Source organism: Pararge aegeria, chromosome 10, assembly GCF_905163445.1.
Source record: "Pararge aegeria chromosome 10, ilParAegt1.1, whole genome shotgun sequence".
NCBI classification, from domain to species: Eukaryota; Metazoa; Arthropoda; class Insecta; order Lepidoptera; family Nymphalidae; genus Pararge; species Pararge aegeria.
Window position 1 is genome coordinate 11,773,071 of NC_053189.1, and position 17,835 is coordinate 11,790,905.

The following is a 17,835-nucleotide window of genomic DNA, read 5'->3' on the forward strand; positions in this document are numbered from 1 at the left end:
ACCTACAGTCGAGATTGCAGTCAAGGGTTAGTCTATATCATATTTAAAAAATCTTTAAAAACCTTTTTAACTACTGTTAATGTTGCTATGTTGCTGTTACTATGTGGCTGTGTCAATGGCGCTATGAACAAGCGTCATTGAAACATATTAAATATTGCAATGTCGCATACTGAAATCGCCCGGTAATGAAACGATTGATGGTTAGTCGATCTTCCAACTCAGTGGTGATTTTATTGGTCTTATAGTGTCCGGGTCCTCGTAAATTAAGGAATTTGTATAATTTCAGAATTGAAGCTTGGCTGATTGGTAGAGGTCAGTCATAGCTGGTTACCGTACCGAAAAAGACGGATGTACGTGACGTTGTACCGCAACGCTAAATCGTTTTTCGGCACATGTTTCGTAGGGTGGTAACAAGCTACGGCCGAAGTCTCGCAAAAGACAAACTTTTCCATCGAATAAAGACTCGTACGAAGCGCTTTGCGTCCTCTTTTCTAATTCTTACCAACGATCTTTTGACGGCCGATTGGCGCAGTGGGCAGCGACCGTGCTTTCTGAATCCAAGGCCGTGGGTTCGATTCCCACTACTGGACAATATTTGTGTGATGAACATGATTGTTTTTCAGTGTCTGGGTGTTTATCTATTTATTATAAGTATTTATGTATATTATTCAAAAAAAATATTCATCACTTTTCTTAGTAGCCATAACATAAGCTACGCTTACTTTGGGACTAGATGGCGATGTGTGTTTTGTCGTAGTATATTTATTTATTACTTTATTTATCTTGCAAGGATTAGGAATGCCCTTCCGGCTTCCTTCTTCGCCGATTCCTATAATGCGGGATTCTTGAAATCAAGAGTGAATAGATATCTTCTAGGCAAGCGATCTCCACTTGCAGCTGTATATTCATTTACCATCAGATCTGATTGCAGTCAAGTGTTAATCTATAGAATATTGAGAAAAATATCATTCTAAATATGCGCTATTAATGACTAAGTATTTACAAAACGACACTAGTAACCCATAATAGAATGTTTGAGTTTGTTGGCCCTTCTTATAAATTCACAAAAAAGGGTTTTAATTCCTCATTTGTGCTTCTCCTTTGAGCTTATCCTGCTTAGACCTTTTATATATTTTTTTGCGTTTATATAAAGTGGAATAAAAAGCTTGGTAACTATATAATAAAATAAATCTGATATTGTTGTAGCGATCTGATGCTCAAAGGAGTTGTTAATTACTTTTTATAAAGCATACCTACTGTTTTCTTGGTCTCGGCAGAAGATTATAATATGATATTATCTTGAGCACCTCTCATGAACAGAACATAAAGCATTGCAAAAATAAAATTTCAACATGTAGATATGGCTACTATTTTCAGATCCAAATAAATATAACGCCAACGTATAACGTAACAGAAACTGTAGTCAGCAAATATGCTTTCGGTACCTGAAGTAAATAATAATTGATCTATTTAATTACCCCACAAAACTGCATTGAAACAGCGTAAAGGTGTTAGAACTCCCCTTTATTAATATCTTTCTTTTAATGAACATCCCGTTTGTCTTTGAGAGAGAACCTATTGGACCATCAGGTGATGATGTTGATGATGATCATGACGATACTTCACTAACACATTGTCATCATTTCGATTTAACGGCTGATTGGCGCAGTGGGCAGCGACCCTGCTTTCTGAGTCAAAGGCCGTGGGTTCGGTTCCCACGACTGGGCAATGTTTGTGTGATGAACATTAATGTTTTTCAGTGTCTATATATTATAAGCATTTATGTAAATTATATATAAAATTATTCATCAGTTATCTTAGTACTCATAACACAATCTACACTTACTTTGGGACTACGGCGATGTGTTTGAGTGTGATTGTCGTGGTATATTTATTTATTATGTCGAAGTAATTCAGGAAAAATCGGTCCATCTGCTTTAATGGCAAAAACTATTATACACTGTTAGATAAACTATAGTTCTCGCAGAAACAGCCTATACGTTAGTGGTAACTAAATGAAAATCCCTGTCGTTTCTGAGATTAACATTCATACAAACCCAGACGAAGGGAATTTTATTAAGTGAAGAATTTAATTAAAGTTGACTAGTACCTAATATATCTTTGTAAAGCTTTAGAGTTGAAGTTTTAATATTTTAAATTACTTATTGGATATTTTTTTGCCATTTCATATATAGGCAATATTATAGAAATTAAACACATCGAAATCAAATTATAAAAGCTTACCGGTTTTAAATAATTTTAAAAATAAATCCTGAAAATGTTACTAGACAACATATTAAAGGTGATAGAGGCAGCTTTATAAGCGCTTAAACAAAGAAAACTCCGGGCCAAAAGTTCGGCAGAAAGAAGAACTTTCAAACGAACCAAGTGAGTTGCAGCACAAAAACTATTAATGTGTAGTAGCCTCTTACGGCTCGCTGAGCTGTCGGTGCAAAATTGTTTGATAATTTCCGAATACTGCGGGCTATAATCGAATAAACCTCTCTCAGACTACGCCACTTCCATATGAAAATAAATGAATTCTTAAAAAAAAAAAAACATAAGAGTACTGCGTAACATGACCGGATTCTATTTAAGAATGTTGCAAACTAAAACGCGACCTCGTATCTGCTACGCTATGGGCAACTTTCCATTTCCACCTTTTTTTTTTAATGTGTAGGATCCATCAGTTATTTCTACATATCTACCTATATTTATTCTACAGGCCTCACTCTCAGGGTAAAGAGTGATTAGAGATTTGATCCACCTAGCTGTTCCAGTACGAGTTTACCGGTAATAATCACGAGTACACAGTAATAACTTGGACGTGCTCTCCGAAGCACGAAGGAAGATAATGTAAATATCTTAACTCCTAACTGTCTAACCTATAACAGCTGGACTAAAAGCTTCTCCAAACAGGAAGGTTTACAAAAAAATCACTAAGCAGACGTGGTCGTAGAAGTGATCGCAGTAGATGATAGATGTTTCAGAGAGGACGCTGCTGCCCGATCTGATTTATATTCCCTTAGTCGCCTCGTACGACACCTGGATGAGGAGCGCTTGTGATTTTGAGCGGTTTGATTATAGTGTCAATAAATTTCCTATAGGCAGATGCCGGTTTGACATGTAGTGTCAGGCAGATCAGAATACAACCATATTCTGATCTGCCTGACACTACAGGCAGAATACAACCGTGTTCTGATCTGCCTGACACTACATGTCAAACCGGCATCTGCCTATAGGAAATTTATTGACACTATAATCAAACCCAGGTGGTTAATATTCGACAAGACTATATATATATAAAAGAGAAAGTGTGTGGGTATGTTCCGTATAGGCCCCGAAACGGCTGGACAGATTTCAATGAAACTTTCAGGGAATCTCCGGATTGACCTGGCGAGTAATCCTGTAAAGTTTGGTGACGATCGGAGCACTCATATTTTTGAACTATCAAACTGTCAAATCGGGCTTTTATTTACTATGATGATATTCTATTGTTGGGTGTACATGGGTGTATATAATGATCTTCAACCGCTCGAGAAGAGAATAGAAGAGAATGAATACGGAGAGAAATAAATGATTTAATATATTATGAGAATTAAATTAAAAATTTAATAATGTAAGTTTATTGTTTAAATAAAATAAGCAAAATCTAGCCCGGCGAAGCGGGCTGGGTACGCTAGTCCTATATAAAATAATAGGTAACATAAATTTTAGTTGTCCGACATTAAACATGGGCAAGCGAATAAAACAAGTTACGCGGGTCGACTTCAAAATTAAGCCCTGCGGCCATTCTGCATCCGTCGTAATAAAACACATGCAAAGTTTTCTTTGCTAAGCTCGCAGTGGCCGCAGCAAACGGAAGTGAAGCAACAGGCTTGATTAAAACACGTGTTTACACAACGCACATCCTCTCCGTAAGAGCAATAATACGGCATGGGTCAACTTTACTATGTTGATATCATTATTAATATAATTTCGATATAAAATTATATGCAAAGGGTTGTGGTGGAATAGAACATTAATAAACTAGTGCGCTATGTTTATCTTTGTGTAATGACTGATGATCAAAACACATGGTGAAGAAAAGAACACTCTTTCGGTCGGAAGCCCGCCAGACCTATATTATACTTCAGGCCTTTTACATTTAAAAGGCTTTCTTTTTTTATTTATTTAATTATTTATTTCATTGTTTGACATCATAGGTAAATTTGTTTCAGAATAAATGTGAAAGTAGCATTTCACCATCACCAAATCAAACATCCAACCAAATATTAGGTAGGTAGGTACATATTATTAAAATTTGTAGACTTAACAAACTTTTATTTAAAATTTTAGTTAAGAAAGATTCTCTCTGCTAATCTGACCCTAAGGGGTCACCCCCTTGAATGAAGGTTGGAAGGTTATATGAAAGTTCTTTAATTATAAAGTATTATTTAGTACTTACTCATCAGGTTTTTCAACAATACATTTTGTTCCATAACTTGATGAGACAGCTACACCACAAAATAGATGCGAATGCACGATCTTTGTTTAGAAAATTTTGTTCAATTCAATATTTTTTTTTAATGTCTTGGGTTGTTTTATCGGAACGCTTTGAAACATCGCTTATTATAATTCGCAATGTACTCTTAATAAAATAAACGCTAAAGAGTTTTCCTGGCTGTTTGTGGCCATATATTACTTTTGAACTGAATAAAGGCACCGCGGGAAAAGTTCTTTTTCTCAAGAGAAATTAAAAATTTTTAGAGAACGGTGTTCGGGTTTCTGCTAGTAAGACTTTCCTTATTATCCGCAGCCTTGGTGGCCTACTGCTGGACACAGGTCTTTCATTACAGAGATAGTTCAGAGCATAGTGGCACCACGATACTCCAATGCAGGTTGGTGGGCTTGAAAGAATATTATTACAGGATAGTGATATGAATTGGAACCGATGATATAACGGAGCACGCGGGTTTTACCGCCAATTTCCTAGTTCGAAGCTGTTACTGAATTTTTTTTACCATACCAACCTCTTTGGCCTGACCCGATACGAACCCAGGGTCTCCTGATCCGTAGTTGAACATGCTAACCAACCAACGGCAGTTGCAGGCAGTTAATAGTAGTAATATTTAAAGGATAAATTATTTGATTTCTTATAACAGGTACTTTTATAAGAAACTGGAATAATTCTAATCCATTAAGTAATGCTATTTGATGTTTTCAAAGTACCTGGTCGAACAATCATTATTTATCCATAATACTATACTAAAAGTTCGGCTGAAAGTCGTGCTTCAATTTGTCCCAACCCTGTTTTTAAAGCCATTTGAAAGTAGGTAGATATGGGGAGTCGTGAGTACCTATTTGGGTACATTTTTGAATTGCGACAACAGAGCCAATCCAATTTCGAGAATTCTAAAAACAGTAGGTAAAACAATGGCTCAACTTATAATAGTGTGTTCGATGCAAATGGCAGCTAATTTGTAGCACGACCGACGTTTTATTCTTCCTTTTTTTAAGGCTGTTCCATTGTTAGAAAATTGCTTTCGCACGCCATATGTACCTGCGTGTGCTCCCATTTAAACAAAAGATTAAGCGGGTAAGATGAATCTAGGTATTTTTATATTAATAAGTGTAATAATAATCCCGCAAATGTTTCTAAGCCGATGTTTTCTTTATCCGCGGGTATTTTTTTATGGCTTGAATATATAAACTCACACTTCATCCCAAGGACTGTTGCAACCTAAGCACTGTACCTTAATCTAAGCCGCCGATTCCTTACATGCACGTCACATCACCTAGACGTAGTTCCCACCAAAAGGCTAGAGGTGGTTAGATTTAGGCACTTCTTAGTCTAACTATCCTATAATTTTCAACGCTATCCTGAGTAGTGCTTTGAGTCTCACAGGGGGTGACGTTTCCGTTGATTTCTTTAAGCCCTGGAAAGACCACAAGCTTTGGCGGAGCTTTCACGCTTGTTCCAACACCCAAGGACGCGTTAGCAACTACTTAGTTTGGCAACTTCCGTCCAACAAACGACCTAGACAGCACTTAATGAAGTATCATTTAGAAATCACAAAATATAATTTACTGGTAGAAGATCATTGGCAAGGGCCCATCTCTAGAACTGTCTACGGCGTAGTGCCATCGTAGATCAAACTCAGAAATATATAACAACGCATTTCGGGTTTTAAAACTATTTAAAAGTGTTTTTTAAAACTAAACTAAAAATAACTACATTTAAGATTGTATAAATATACGATTCTGGACAGCATGCAGCATGGACGTATTAAGAAATCACGTCGCAAAGGGTGTTCGAATCTCTTACAGACTCTCGTATGTAAGTGGGTACCCCTTTATTCACAGCTGAGTATCTACCTAGTTCCTATGTAGATGCAATCTGAAGGTAGGTATATCTAAGAAATATCTTCTTCAAGTATTCCCACCCCACCTCTTACCTAACTCCATTCGGATCTAAGAACATTTTAATAGACTTTGCTTATTTATAGGTATGTATGTCTTATGTAGGTGCATTAACGAGATCCTTTAACGAAATTGATTAGTACTCGTAAGTCTTCGCACCTAGTTAATATCGTTAATAAGATACATAAAACATGTAAGTCGCTTTTTAGGGATCCAGCCTCTCTAGTGCAGTGATGAGCGCTATTGTCTCATGGGGACAATTTGGGAATTATAAATTTCAGAATTTTGTCTGTTCTGGTCTGGGCGGCTTCGGTCTGGCTAGTTACCATCGCAACGACAAAGACCTGCCGCCAAGCGATTTAGCATTCCGGTACAATGCCGTGTAGAAACCGTCGGGGAACGGGTTTAGTATAATTTCCATACCTTCATCAGGCTAGCCTGCTATGTCTTCTTAAACTGCATCACTTACCGTCAGTGAGATAGCAGATACGGGATATGTTTGTTTTACGTATTCATCAATTTTAATGACAGCATAGATACATTCTGTTGATGAATATAGAAAAAATTTATCCCGAAAAAGCAATCGAAGCCGGACCGGATGATTGAAAATATAGCCTTTGATTCCCTTGCTTAGCAGCGAAACCTATCTTGACGAAATATTGGATAGGCATGTCTCGTAGACGAACATAGCATAGTTTTAAATCGGGGAAAAAACTATTGTATTAGTAGTAAGTAGAGCTCATTGTGACAAAGCTCATTGTGACAGAGCTAATTGTGACAGAGCTCATTGTGACAGAACTCATTGTGACAGAGCTCATTGTGACAGAACTCATTGTGACAGAGCTTATTGTGACTGAACTCATTGTGACAGAGCTCATTGTGGCAGAGCTCAATCAGGGAAGTACTACTGCCATGATTATTTCTGCCTGTGCTCTAGTCTGAAGGGCCCAGTTGCCGGTATAATTGAAGGCAGATGAGGCTTAACCTACGCATCAACTCTTCACAGGGCGGCACTTTCTACTACCGTTTCCTTGCATGCCCTACATATTACCATCAGGTGAGCGTCATCCGTTTATTATTACTAGAAATAAAAAAAATACACCAAGTTTTAAAGTCACACATAGCTAAATTTATGTTGTGTCTGCTGTTTTGATATATGTTACACTACTAATAACAATGAAGGATCAATTTTAACTTAAGATCATATCCATTTATATTGGGTTGATGGAAGTCTATCATCAATTTCAATTAAGAATATCCTCATTAGTAAGAAGCCGTGAATGTTCAATTCACTAATGCCATTGTAAATTAATAACAATATTATCAAAGAGTAAGGATAGTCATACAGTGGTCTGATCTAGACAGAGAAATCGGGCTTAAGTGCGGGGCGAGGGAAGGGCCCTTTCTAGTCTCTATACTTACATTGTTGCAATTTTTTCTAGAACAATTCTAGACAATGCCGGCATTTACCACGAGATCAAAAAGCGTCGTATAACTGTCATCATTATCACATCAACCCATTACATCCCACGGGTCTCTTTCCACAATAAGAAGGGGTAAGGCCGAAGTCCACCACGCAGGCCCAGTGCCGATTGGTGGACCAACGTATCTGTTCTGTTCGTTATAATGTGATATTATATTTGTTACTTGAAATGCAGGGACAAAATATCGAAATGTCTCCAGAGATGGCAGCAATAACACAGTCGCGAGAATGATGAGATATATACCTATTGATTTTGTTATAGAAGGTAATAACTTTCTAATCAAGTAGATCGCATGGGCTGGAGACAATTATCTCCCCGGGGAAAGGTAAAAATGTAACTTCTCAACTCACAGCTTTATCAACTCTCAGAGCATTGGCGTATAAGTAGAAATAATATCCAAATAACATATGTGTAATGACAAACGGGGATAAACTTCTCGTATTCCATGTTCCCGTGCTTTAGCAGGTGGACACGCTAATTATTTATTTTATTTATTTATTTAGCAACGCACCCCGTGAAGACATTACAGTTGCCCAATTCGTCTCCCCGGGGCTATTAAAAGAATGTATGAACGAGTTAAAACATAAAAATAAGCTATATAACATCAAGAATTAAAAAAAAAAGCAATAATAATAACAATAACCAAAAATTCAAATTCAAAATAATAATAAAAATAATATCTTAGATTACCTACTCTCTAATAACATTTTAATTTGCTTCTGGAGCTGAAGCTGCGGGGTGTGAAATACGTCCAGTTTTGTGGGTATTATATCCCCGGTCAGGGGATATAATACCGGGGGATATAATTTTTGTCTCCTGCCTGTGCTAGCCCTGCTGATGGAAATTGGAAAACTATCGTCTATAAACAGTGCAATACTTCGCGGGGCATGCAAGCGTCACGTCCTTCAATATGTCGCCACCTTAAGCGTAATTGCTGTGCCTCATGTGCCTATAATTACACCGGCAACCACGCCGTTCCAACCGGAACACAGCAAGTCTGCTTATCGGCGGAAATAAGCATGGCGGTAGCACATCTCCGGATAAGTTCTATTTCAAAAAAAAACGTGTGTGTACTTATGTGCACGCGTTAGAAGTTATACTGTGACGGCCGATTGGCGCAGTTTGCAGCGACCCTGCTTTCTGAGCCCAAGGCCGTGGGTTCGATTCCCACTACTGGAAAATGTATGTGTGATGAGCGTGAATATTTTTTAGTGTCTGGGTGTTTATATGCATATTCTAAGTATTTATGTATATTAGTTCCCATAACACAAGCTAAGCTTACTTTGGGCTAGATGGCGGTGTGTGTATTGTCGTACTATATTTATTTATTTATTACTTTAGCGTAACAAGTAGAAATCTTTTCAAAAATTTTACCTTTCGCCTTATTCTGCGTTTGTAGAAAAAACGACACTAACAATAGAAATAAGATATTTACAACTTTAAAAATTTATTATAACGCATCTAGTTAAATAAAGTTTATTGTAATATCACAGAAAAGTATTTCTGCATGATTAAAGAAACGGACAATAATAAACGTAATTAAATTTGGAACACTAATAGACAGTTAGTTATCGGAAAACCAAGTATCACTCAACATTAAAATTTGATATTTTTGTCCAAACAGACTTTGCAATTCAAAGTGTACACTGTCAAACCCCAGGGTACAGCTAACATCAGGGTGTAGGTTTTTTGGGACGGTGTACACGCGCATCGTAAAAATTTACCCTCATCATTTTTCCGTAACGCACCAAAACTTCAAAAACTCAACTACACTAAAATATCGATATACCTTTATATAGGTAGCGTTAAGGCAGTTTGTAATTCTGCTTACAACCTTGTGCTCTGGGACGCGAGGACACATAGTCGGAGATTTAAGGTTGATTAGGTTGGTTGAGTAACTTGGTTTAAAAAGTAAGACTTATTAGAGATCACTTATACCTACTTATCGACATTGCCTCTTTGTACCTAAATATAAGTGTGCTTATGTTTTCACAGAATGGCACCTTCTTAAATCATATTGTCTATTGCGTACCACTAAATGAAGGTTTAAAGACAAACAGAAAGGTTACTAACAGGTTTTAAGTCAGAACTACCCTACTGTACCTATTTATCGCCCGGTTCAAAGCTAGTCAGTCAGCTGTTGTATCGATGTTGTAATATTAAATAGAGAAAATATTACTTTACATTTTTATTTATTCCGCATCTACGAGTTTGTATTTTAACGTTGACCCGACTGACTGACCTACTGACACGCCAACGCAGAACTTGATCTGTTGATCCTATATTATACGAACCGTAGGTATACATCTATATGTTTATAGGTATGGGCCCTTATACTTTAAGGTACCTTCCTACAACGGCTGTGCTGACTTTTATAGTTAATTGTTTCTATATTTATTCGATTATTTTGTGTTTCGCAATAAATATGGGGTTTGGAGCCCCAGAGCAGGGGGACAGATAGGAATAATCACTTATTTATCACCACGTCCGTCTGTCCGTCCGCTGCTCAGGCCAGAGTGGCTTACTATTGCTATTGATTGTATTTTGGCATGATATCATAGTATAATAATCACGCCGTCAAAATGGTAAAATAGAAATGGTTGTAGGTGCCCCTTTAATTAGGTGTACGTACCTATTTTATTGTGACGGGTAACAAAAGAAGTCATACACTGCGCCTGGCCCGACAAACACTTGACCGGATTTTTCTAACTAGTCTTAAAAAGTAATCTTTTCATTTGCTTTTATAAGTATTGCACATATGTAGTAAGAATATGTTTAAAAAAAATTGGTTGTCTGTAAAGTCGGCTTACTGACGATAGTTGAACGTGACAACGTCGTAAGAAAATACTGATGGAATGGTTGCATTTTTCAAAAGAAAATTTTAATTTTATTTGTTTGATAGATATTATCGTTGCTATAAACAATTGACACCACATTCACTTTTCACTGCACTTCATCCTTGCCGAAAACATGTAAATGTATTATTGTATAGAAGCTGTCCACGCGGACGCTCACTCAAGTAGTAGAGAGACAGATGTCGAACGCGGCCGACTGTGCCTCTTTGTCGCTCGTTCCGCGCTCTCGCGTGCACTTCAAGCCTTGAATGGAACGCCTCAGAGCGAGGTAACGCCGCATACGTCATGATTTTTCGTGCGTGCAGCCGGCTCCATCGAATTACGTTGTCACGTCAAAAACAATTTTGAAATTCCATTTTCTTCGTGTACAATACCTTAATTATTAATAAGTATTACAGTAGAGCGTTTAGTAGTAGTAAAGCTCTTGTGTCAGAGCTCGTCCGGGGAATTACTACCGTCATTGCCGCCAAGCAGCATTATGGATTAGCGTAGGACTACGGCCTAAACCCCTTTTCATTGTGGAAGGAGACCTGTACCATGTAGTGGGCCGGTAATTCTCATCAATTAGGTACTCCGGCAAGTACGCCCTTCATATTGGAACACAGCAATGTTGCTTGGCGACACGTCAAAGAGACGGGTTCTTTCCATGCCCTGTAAGTTTTGCTCTGATTATGTGCGATGGCTTTTCTCTTATTATCTTATCTCCTGATTATAAGTAAAAAACCATCGCCATCTGCTTGGCCGTAAACTATGACTTGGTTTGGTTGCTTTGGTCGTGGCCAGTTACCACCCTACCGACAAAGGTCTAGCGATTTAGCATTACGGTACCTACGATGAAGAAATGGGTATGGGTGGGCCATCTGCTCCGTCCGTTAATTAATACTAGCAAAAAAATATATATTTTAAATGAACTTTAGACTAAAATAATGTAACCAATTATTTTTTTACATTAAAACATAAACATAAGTAGTTAAGTAGTAAGTAACAAAGACATTACCTGATACATAGAGCTTCGAGGCAGCGCCACTTCGTGATTTAATTGTTTCCACCTCCGAATTATTTGTCGGAGAAGGTGCCTAAGTACATTGCAATTATACACATTTCAATAGCCTAGGTAAGCCAAACAATACGGAAATCCTTCAGCAAATTTGATAGTTCAATAGTTCCTCGATGCACGTAACGTAAAGTCAGCACATTTTACGTCTGTAAATTATAGTTTTACGATCGAAAATCATTTTTATGTTTTCGGAGGAATTTAATATGACGCCAGCTATGCTCCGCACATTCGCTCTTTTATTGCGCTGTAATTTTATTGTTTTCTCAATTTTTATTAACTATCAACTCCCTACCTAGCCATATAGGTTTCTAGTGATGAAAGCTACTTACCTACCGATATATCCAAAATATACTATGATAACATGTTTAGAATTTTCGTAGCCTATAAGGTCACTATGACCAGTGCCGGATAAACCACGTAGCAAGAGTAGCAATTGCTACGGACCCCGCGCGTAAGGGGGCCCCGCATATTTAATATCGCTCATCTCTGCCCGACTAAATGACTGACTGACTGTCTGATAGTCAGTCATTCAGTCAGATTCACACAGACATCGCCTATAGTAATTTACTAAACTATTAATAACCCACAAAATGGTAACCTATAGATGGCAAATATGAAATACGTATTGTATTTAAGATACGTTTGTACTAGTAGAGTATTGAATTGTTTTTTTACCACTTTATACTTAAGAACCCATTTCTGATCAAGGGCTCTTTTAAAGAATTTGCTACGGGCCCCGCGCTTGCTTAATCAGGCACTGACTATGACTACTATAGTAGCTCCCTTCACAAGACTTATTATAGAACATATCACGTTTTTGCGTCGGGGCATACCTAATCGTGTTGCACAGATCTAATCGCTATTACCTCTCTTGCATCCAAGTTGTACCTAGGCACTCGTGATTTATATTCAAGGTTATTTAATGGGTTAGCTATTGGTAGCTTAGTTAATTAACTATCCACAAACAAACTTCGTTTTTAAGCAATTAAAATATCACTTGCTGCAACGGTGAAGGAAAACATCGTGAGAAAACCTGCATGGCCTGAGAGTTCGCCATAGTGTTCTCAAAGGCGTGAGGAGTTCATGATATGATAGGAAGGCTTATTATCAAGATACGTAGTAGGTAGATACCTTCTTGCCGTTCTATTAAACGCTTAAACAGGTTTCTAGAATCACTGAACTAGCCGAGACTCAAAGACTCTAAGTAACAGCTTTTTAAACTTTTAATTCTTTCTTTAAGAAAATGGTTCTTCGCTCCCTATATTATTTTATATCCGTCGCCCCGAGCGGTTCGTGTTTTCCTTTATAGTATCAGATAGGTAACCTGGAAGTACTTATGTAACAAGAATCGAAATGCCAAGTTTTCTTCTTTTATAATATTATCTACTTCTAGTATTCAGGTACCTAAGTATAATATCGGTAAATATAGTACAATGAATATTAAAACTAATTTTCTAGAACGGAATATGTACCTACGGTGTAATTTATAATTTCTTCAGTCTTTATATTCCACACCGCACAGATCTTCGGCAATACACTCTCTGTGCACTCTGTGTGTTTCGTGTACTCTGTGTGTTTCGCTCGGACAGAGCGGATTCAGGGGACGATGACTTTACAATGCACAATTGCTAAGCTATAGTTGGTAGGTAGGGCTGTTTCTTTGGGGTTAGCGTGTAAACCTTACAAAATATATAAAACAATAAAGAGTAAATAATAAAAATTACCGTATATTATATCCTACATATTTATAGGTTTACCTACTTAAGGTTGAGGTTCTACTTATCAAATCAAAAGTGAATAGCCATTTTCTAGGTAAACACTCCCTAAGGATCTCACCTCAGTCTCAGGTCTCACCCGGCATGATAGCAGTCTATAGCATATAGATTTCGGCCGTTGATAGATCAATAGCACGCTCCTCTAACTTTTAATTTGTCGTTTTGTTACAGCAATTCAACATAACGGTTTAGCGGTGAAGGAAAACATTGTGAGAAAAGCTGCATGCCTGAGAGGTCTTCGATATGTTCTAGGCGTGTGAAATCTACCAATCCACAATTGGCCACCGTGGACCTAGGCCTAAACCCTTTTCATTCTAAGAGCCCCATGTGATCTAAAAGGCTTCTTGTTAGTTGAGTTGTCATCAGGTCGGCATCATAATAATATGTATTAGATAAATTCGTATATGTGTGTGTTTCCGCCCGTGCACGCGTTTTCCTTTCAGTGAGCATACAAACACCTAAAAATGTGTGCTATCTATGCGAATCACTCTCTTGTCTGTTGCTAAATTTATTTAAGTTTATTGCACTTCGTATCGAAGTTGTTCAGAGTTGCTAGGAACCTAAGCTATAAACAATGAAGGGAGTTGTTTCGGAGTACCTACTGTAGTTTCCGAGGCATGTTTTCCTAGCAACCGTCTCATAGCAAAACAAACTTGCCAATTCTGACATAATTATCACCAATTTTTTGTAGTTTACACCGCATTATATTTAAAATCAGTTTATCTAGTGCCCTTATTGCTTTAAGTTAGTAAATATCGACATAAATAAAATGGATACGGAGAAAACAATAGGTATCGCTCCAAACCCCGAGTGCATAAAAGGAGCGGTTGCGTGCCAATGTGAACTAGGTCGTGAGAAATTGCTGACGGCTCCGCCTTACAACCGTATCTGCTCGACAGCTGAAAAAGATGTCAACTCTCGTCTGCAAACAGCCCCGTGCGCTAGGGATCTCGAACAATACAAATGCCCAGTCAGCCATATACTCGTTAATTTCAAATCGCCATTATCGCCTAACCATGTGTTCAACAAAGTCTTCCCATCTAATACCCCAATTAAGCAAGTTAAACGCAAACTAGCCAAATTGCTCTCAATTTCCAATAATAATATTGTATTTACAAAAAATAGAAACGTATTGAAAGAATCAAGTCTTCTTTCGGAGCTGAAAACTGATGCCCTTGGAAATCTTTTTATCGACGTGTTTACAAAGAATTCTGAAGAGTTTTCTCTTTCATCTATTCCTAAAGAATCTTACGTTCATGAGCTTATACATACTATGATGCCAAAAAAGAAATCGATGCCATTTATTGCGATCAAATTTAGAGTAAGAAATCAAAATGGGGTCTTTACTCGTTCATATCATTCCATTATGAACGTGCATGAAGTTAAAAAGAATTTGGCTGGTGTTTTTCAAGTTGACCCAGACATCCTAGTACTCTTACGAGAAGATCGCCCTCTAAACGATCGTATGGCGTTGCTAGATCTGGATTACGATAAGTATGGGATTGTTGAGGTAGAACTTCTAACTAAAAATAATGACAAACTTAATTTAGAGAGATTATACAAGGAAATGCCTTTTAATGATGTTTTGACTGTGATGGTTCCTATTGGCAGTACTGTAAAGTATATTAATGTTGAAATATTTTCAAAACCAATAAAGAAGCCTTTTCTTGGAGGTTATAGAAACGTTCAAACAGGTTAGTGAAACTGAAGACGTATATTTATGTATAATATAGTTAATATTTTCCAAAGGCGTGAGATTTTTTTTTCCCTACAAGTTAAGCCCTTAGCTCAATCTCACCTGGGAATAAGTGATGATACGGTCTGAGATCGTAGCGGGCTAACCTGCTCGGGATATGACAGTTATATTGCATCTATACCTACCCCTAATCGGTTTCTAAGCGGCATCGTACCGGAACGCCACGAACAGTTTTTCTCGTTGCGGCGAAGATATAATTGGAATATGACTGGAATTAGTGCGTTAATATTCTTAATTTAGTTCTTTTTATTTTCAGGTACAATCTACCATCATGCTTACACACAGACTCCACAAAAACCTGAAAAGGTTTTACCAGAAAATAAAACCTGTCGAGATACTCAAACAGCTGAAATGCGTGAGAAAATTTATGTAAGTTTGTGATTTTTTTTTCGAAAATTATCATTAGTATAGATTTGCTGAAACTTCAGTCTAATAAATATCTGTATTTTAGGACACAAATTACAGCAGAGCTACGCAAATGAATTGTGTCCACGCCTATATTCCCAATGTATCCGACAAAATTATTGTACCACAACCTTACGAGACATACGAAGAAATGATCGCAAGACTTAACCATAATCATTACGCGTGTATTATACAGAGAGCTTTAAGACGCCATCAGTTTAGACAAAAAGTTAAAAGATGGCTACAAGAATGCATGTAAGTACCTACTAGTTAAGTAGATCTTGTCTTTGTCTAGTCTAAAGGAAGTAACTGCAAAATTATTCTTATGTCAATTATATTAATAAGGTACCTCTTACGTGTTTTTATATACTTCTGATACGAACCGTTAATATATGAAGGCGCTAACTTCAGTGCAAACTAACTTCAATCTGAATAACGTGATTGATTTCGATCAGTCATGGTTGTAGTTGATTGCATGCCATACAAACCTTCAAGGTGATAATTGTGTAATGCTAAAAAAACTGTGTAAATCAAAAATGAGTTAATTATTTAGGACAAATGATATTACTCCAGACTTTTTAATATTTAATTTTGATTATTCTTTGACGATTTTCAATAATTTACTTTCAGGGAAAGAATTGCAAGAATGGAGGAAGAGAAGAGAGTGGAACGCGAAGCCATGGAGAGAAGATTGCGAAAGGATCTCGTAACTAAAACATTTCCTAGGACTCGCGAGGATTTTGATCAACTGTACGCCATGGTAATAATGTACTCTCACATGATGATGTTTTGATGTACTGGTAACTGCCTTCACCATTTGATACATGATATGTTGCAAATTGTTTGCAGGTAGATCGCTGGAAGCATGCAGAAATAGCAAGAATATCACAACTGCACTCTAAAGGGCCTAAGATCGCAGAATTCACACTTCTGTTAGATAAAGAAGTAGAACTTCTACGTTGTATTGAAGCTTATAGAGTAAAAGTAAGAGAAGACAGTAGAAAAACCAAAGAGAAGAAATTTTTAGAAGAAATATCCAAACCTGTAGCATGGTATGGCCGTGATGGCAAATTAATAACAATGGATACCGTCGAGATTCAAAAGGCAAGAAAACTGAAAGAGTTGTACAACTCATTCATTAGAGACGATGTAGAGGTCAAAGAAAGAATAGAGCTTTTAGTAAACATGAAGTTTGCAGTACAAGAATTTCGTCACCCTTTAGCTGAAGAAATTATAACTCTTTTAGATAGAGAATGTGATCTTCTTGTCAGAAGATGTAATGATTATCAACTTGAAATTCTAAGACTACGGATAGCTGCTAGCGTATTTCAATTGATTAAAACATCCGAATTAAACTCTGATGTAACAAAGTGCAAGAATATTAGGGATTATCGAAAAATGGAGGACTGTCGGCTTTATTTCTGTGAGATGTGCCATCAAGTGAAACTTAACACGGAGTTTCCGTTAAACGCTAAAATGAGCGGTTTTTTGGTATGCACATCTTGCTCTTGGAAAGATGTATCAGAAAAATTATGGATTGATATGACACCATATAAGTTTATCCTTAGAGCTGTCCAACGTGATGAAAGAAGGAGAAAATGCTGGGGATCATTGGCCTTTGTTCTGCAAGAGAAAGATATATTCTTTATCGCAGAAAAGCTTTGGCACTCTCATTCAGCTATAAGCGAATGTAGCGATATGACGGAGCTTAGGTTGTGTAGATGGCACGTAAATGAAGACTGGTCCCCGTGGAATTGTTTCTTAGTCACTGTTCAAGAAATGAAGGCGCACTTGAAGTTAGAAAACCCAGAAAGTGTTTACGACGAGGAACTTGTCCAGAAAGTACAAAACAAACACAAACTTGCCAAAGCTAACTTCGAACAGCTTCTGACTGTTAACAAACGCCTTACAGAAAGCGGCGCGTGGCCGGCTGTCCGCGCACCAGCTATTGCTCGTGTAGATGCTGTCAATCGAATATGAACAAATATAGTCTAATTATTTATCAATTTTATAATCAGATCATGAGTTTATTATATTTACTCAGTAGTAAGTTATTCTAGAATGATTGATATAGAAAATGATCCGCTATTTCTTTGTGGCA

At 37.3% G+C, this 17,835-nt stretch overlaps 1 protein-coding gene across 1 annotated transcript; it reads left to right on the top strand.

Moving 5' to 3' along the window:
* The first annotated feature begins 14,278 nt into the window (after window positions 1-14,278).
* On the top strand, window positions 14,279-17,714 carry LOC120626941 (IQ and ubiquitin-like domain-containing protein). Its single transcript, XM_039894755.1, has 5 exons — window positions 14,279-15,267; window positions 15,586-15,698; window positions 15,781-15,989; window positions 16,365-16,494; window positions 16,584-17,714. Exons 1-5 carry the CDS (start codon window positions 14,343-14,345, stop codon window positions 17,712-17,714), a joined length of 2,508 nt encoding a protein of 835 aa, XP_039750689.1. The 5' UTR covers window positions 14,279-14,342.
* Window positions 17,715-17,835: the final 121 nt, after the last annotated feature.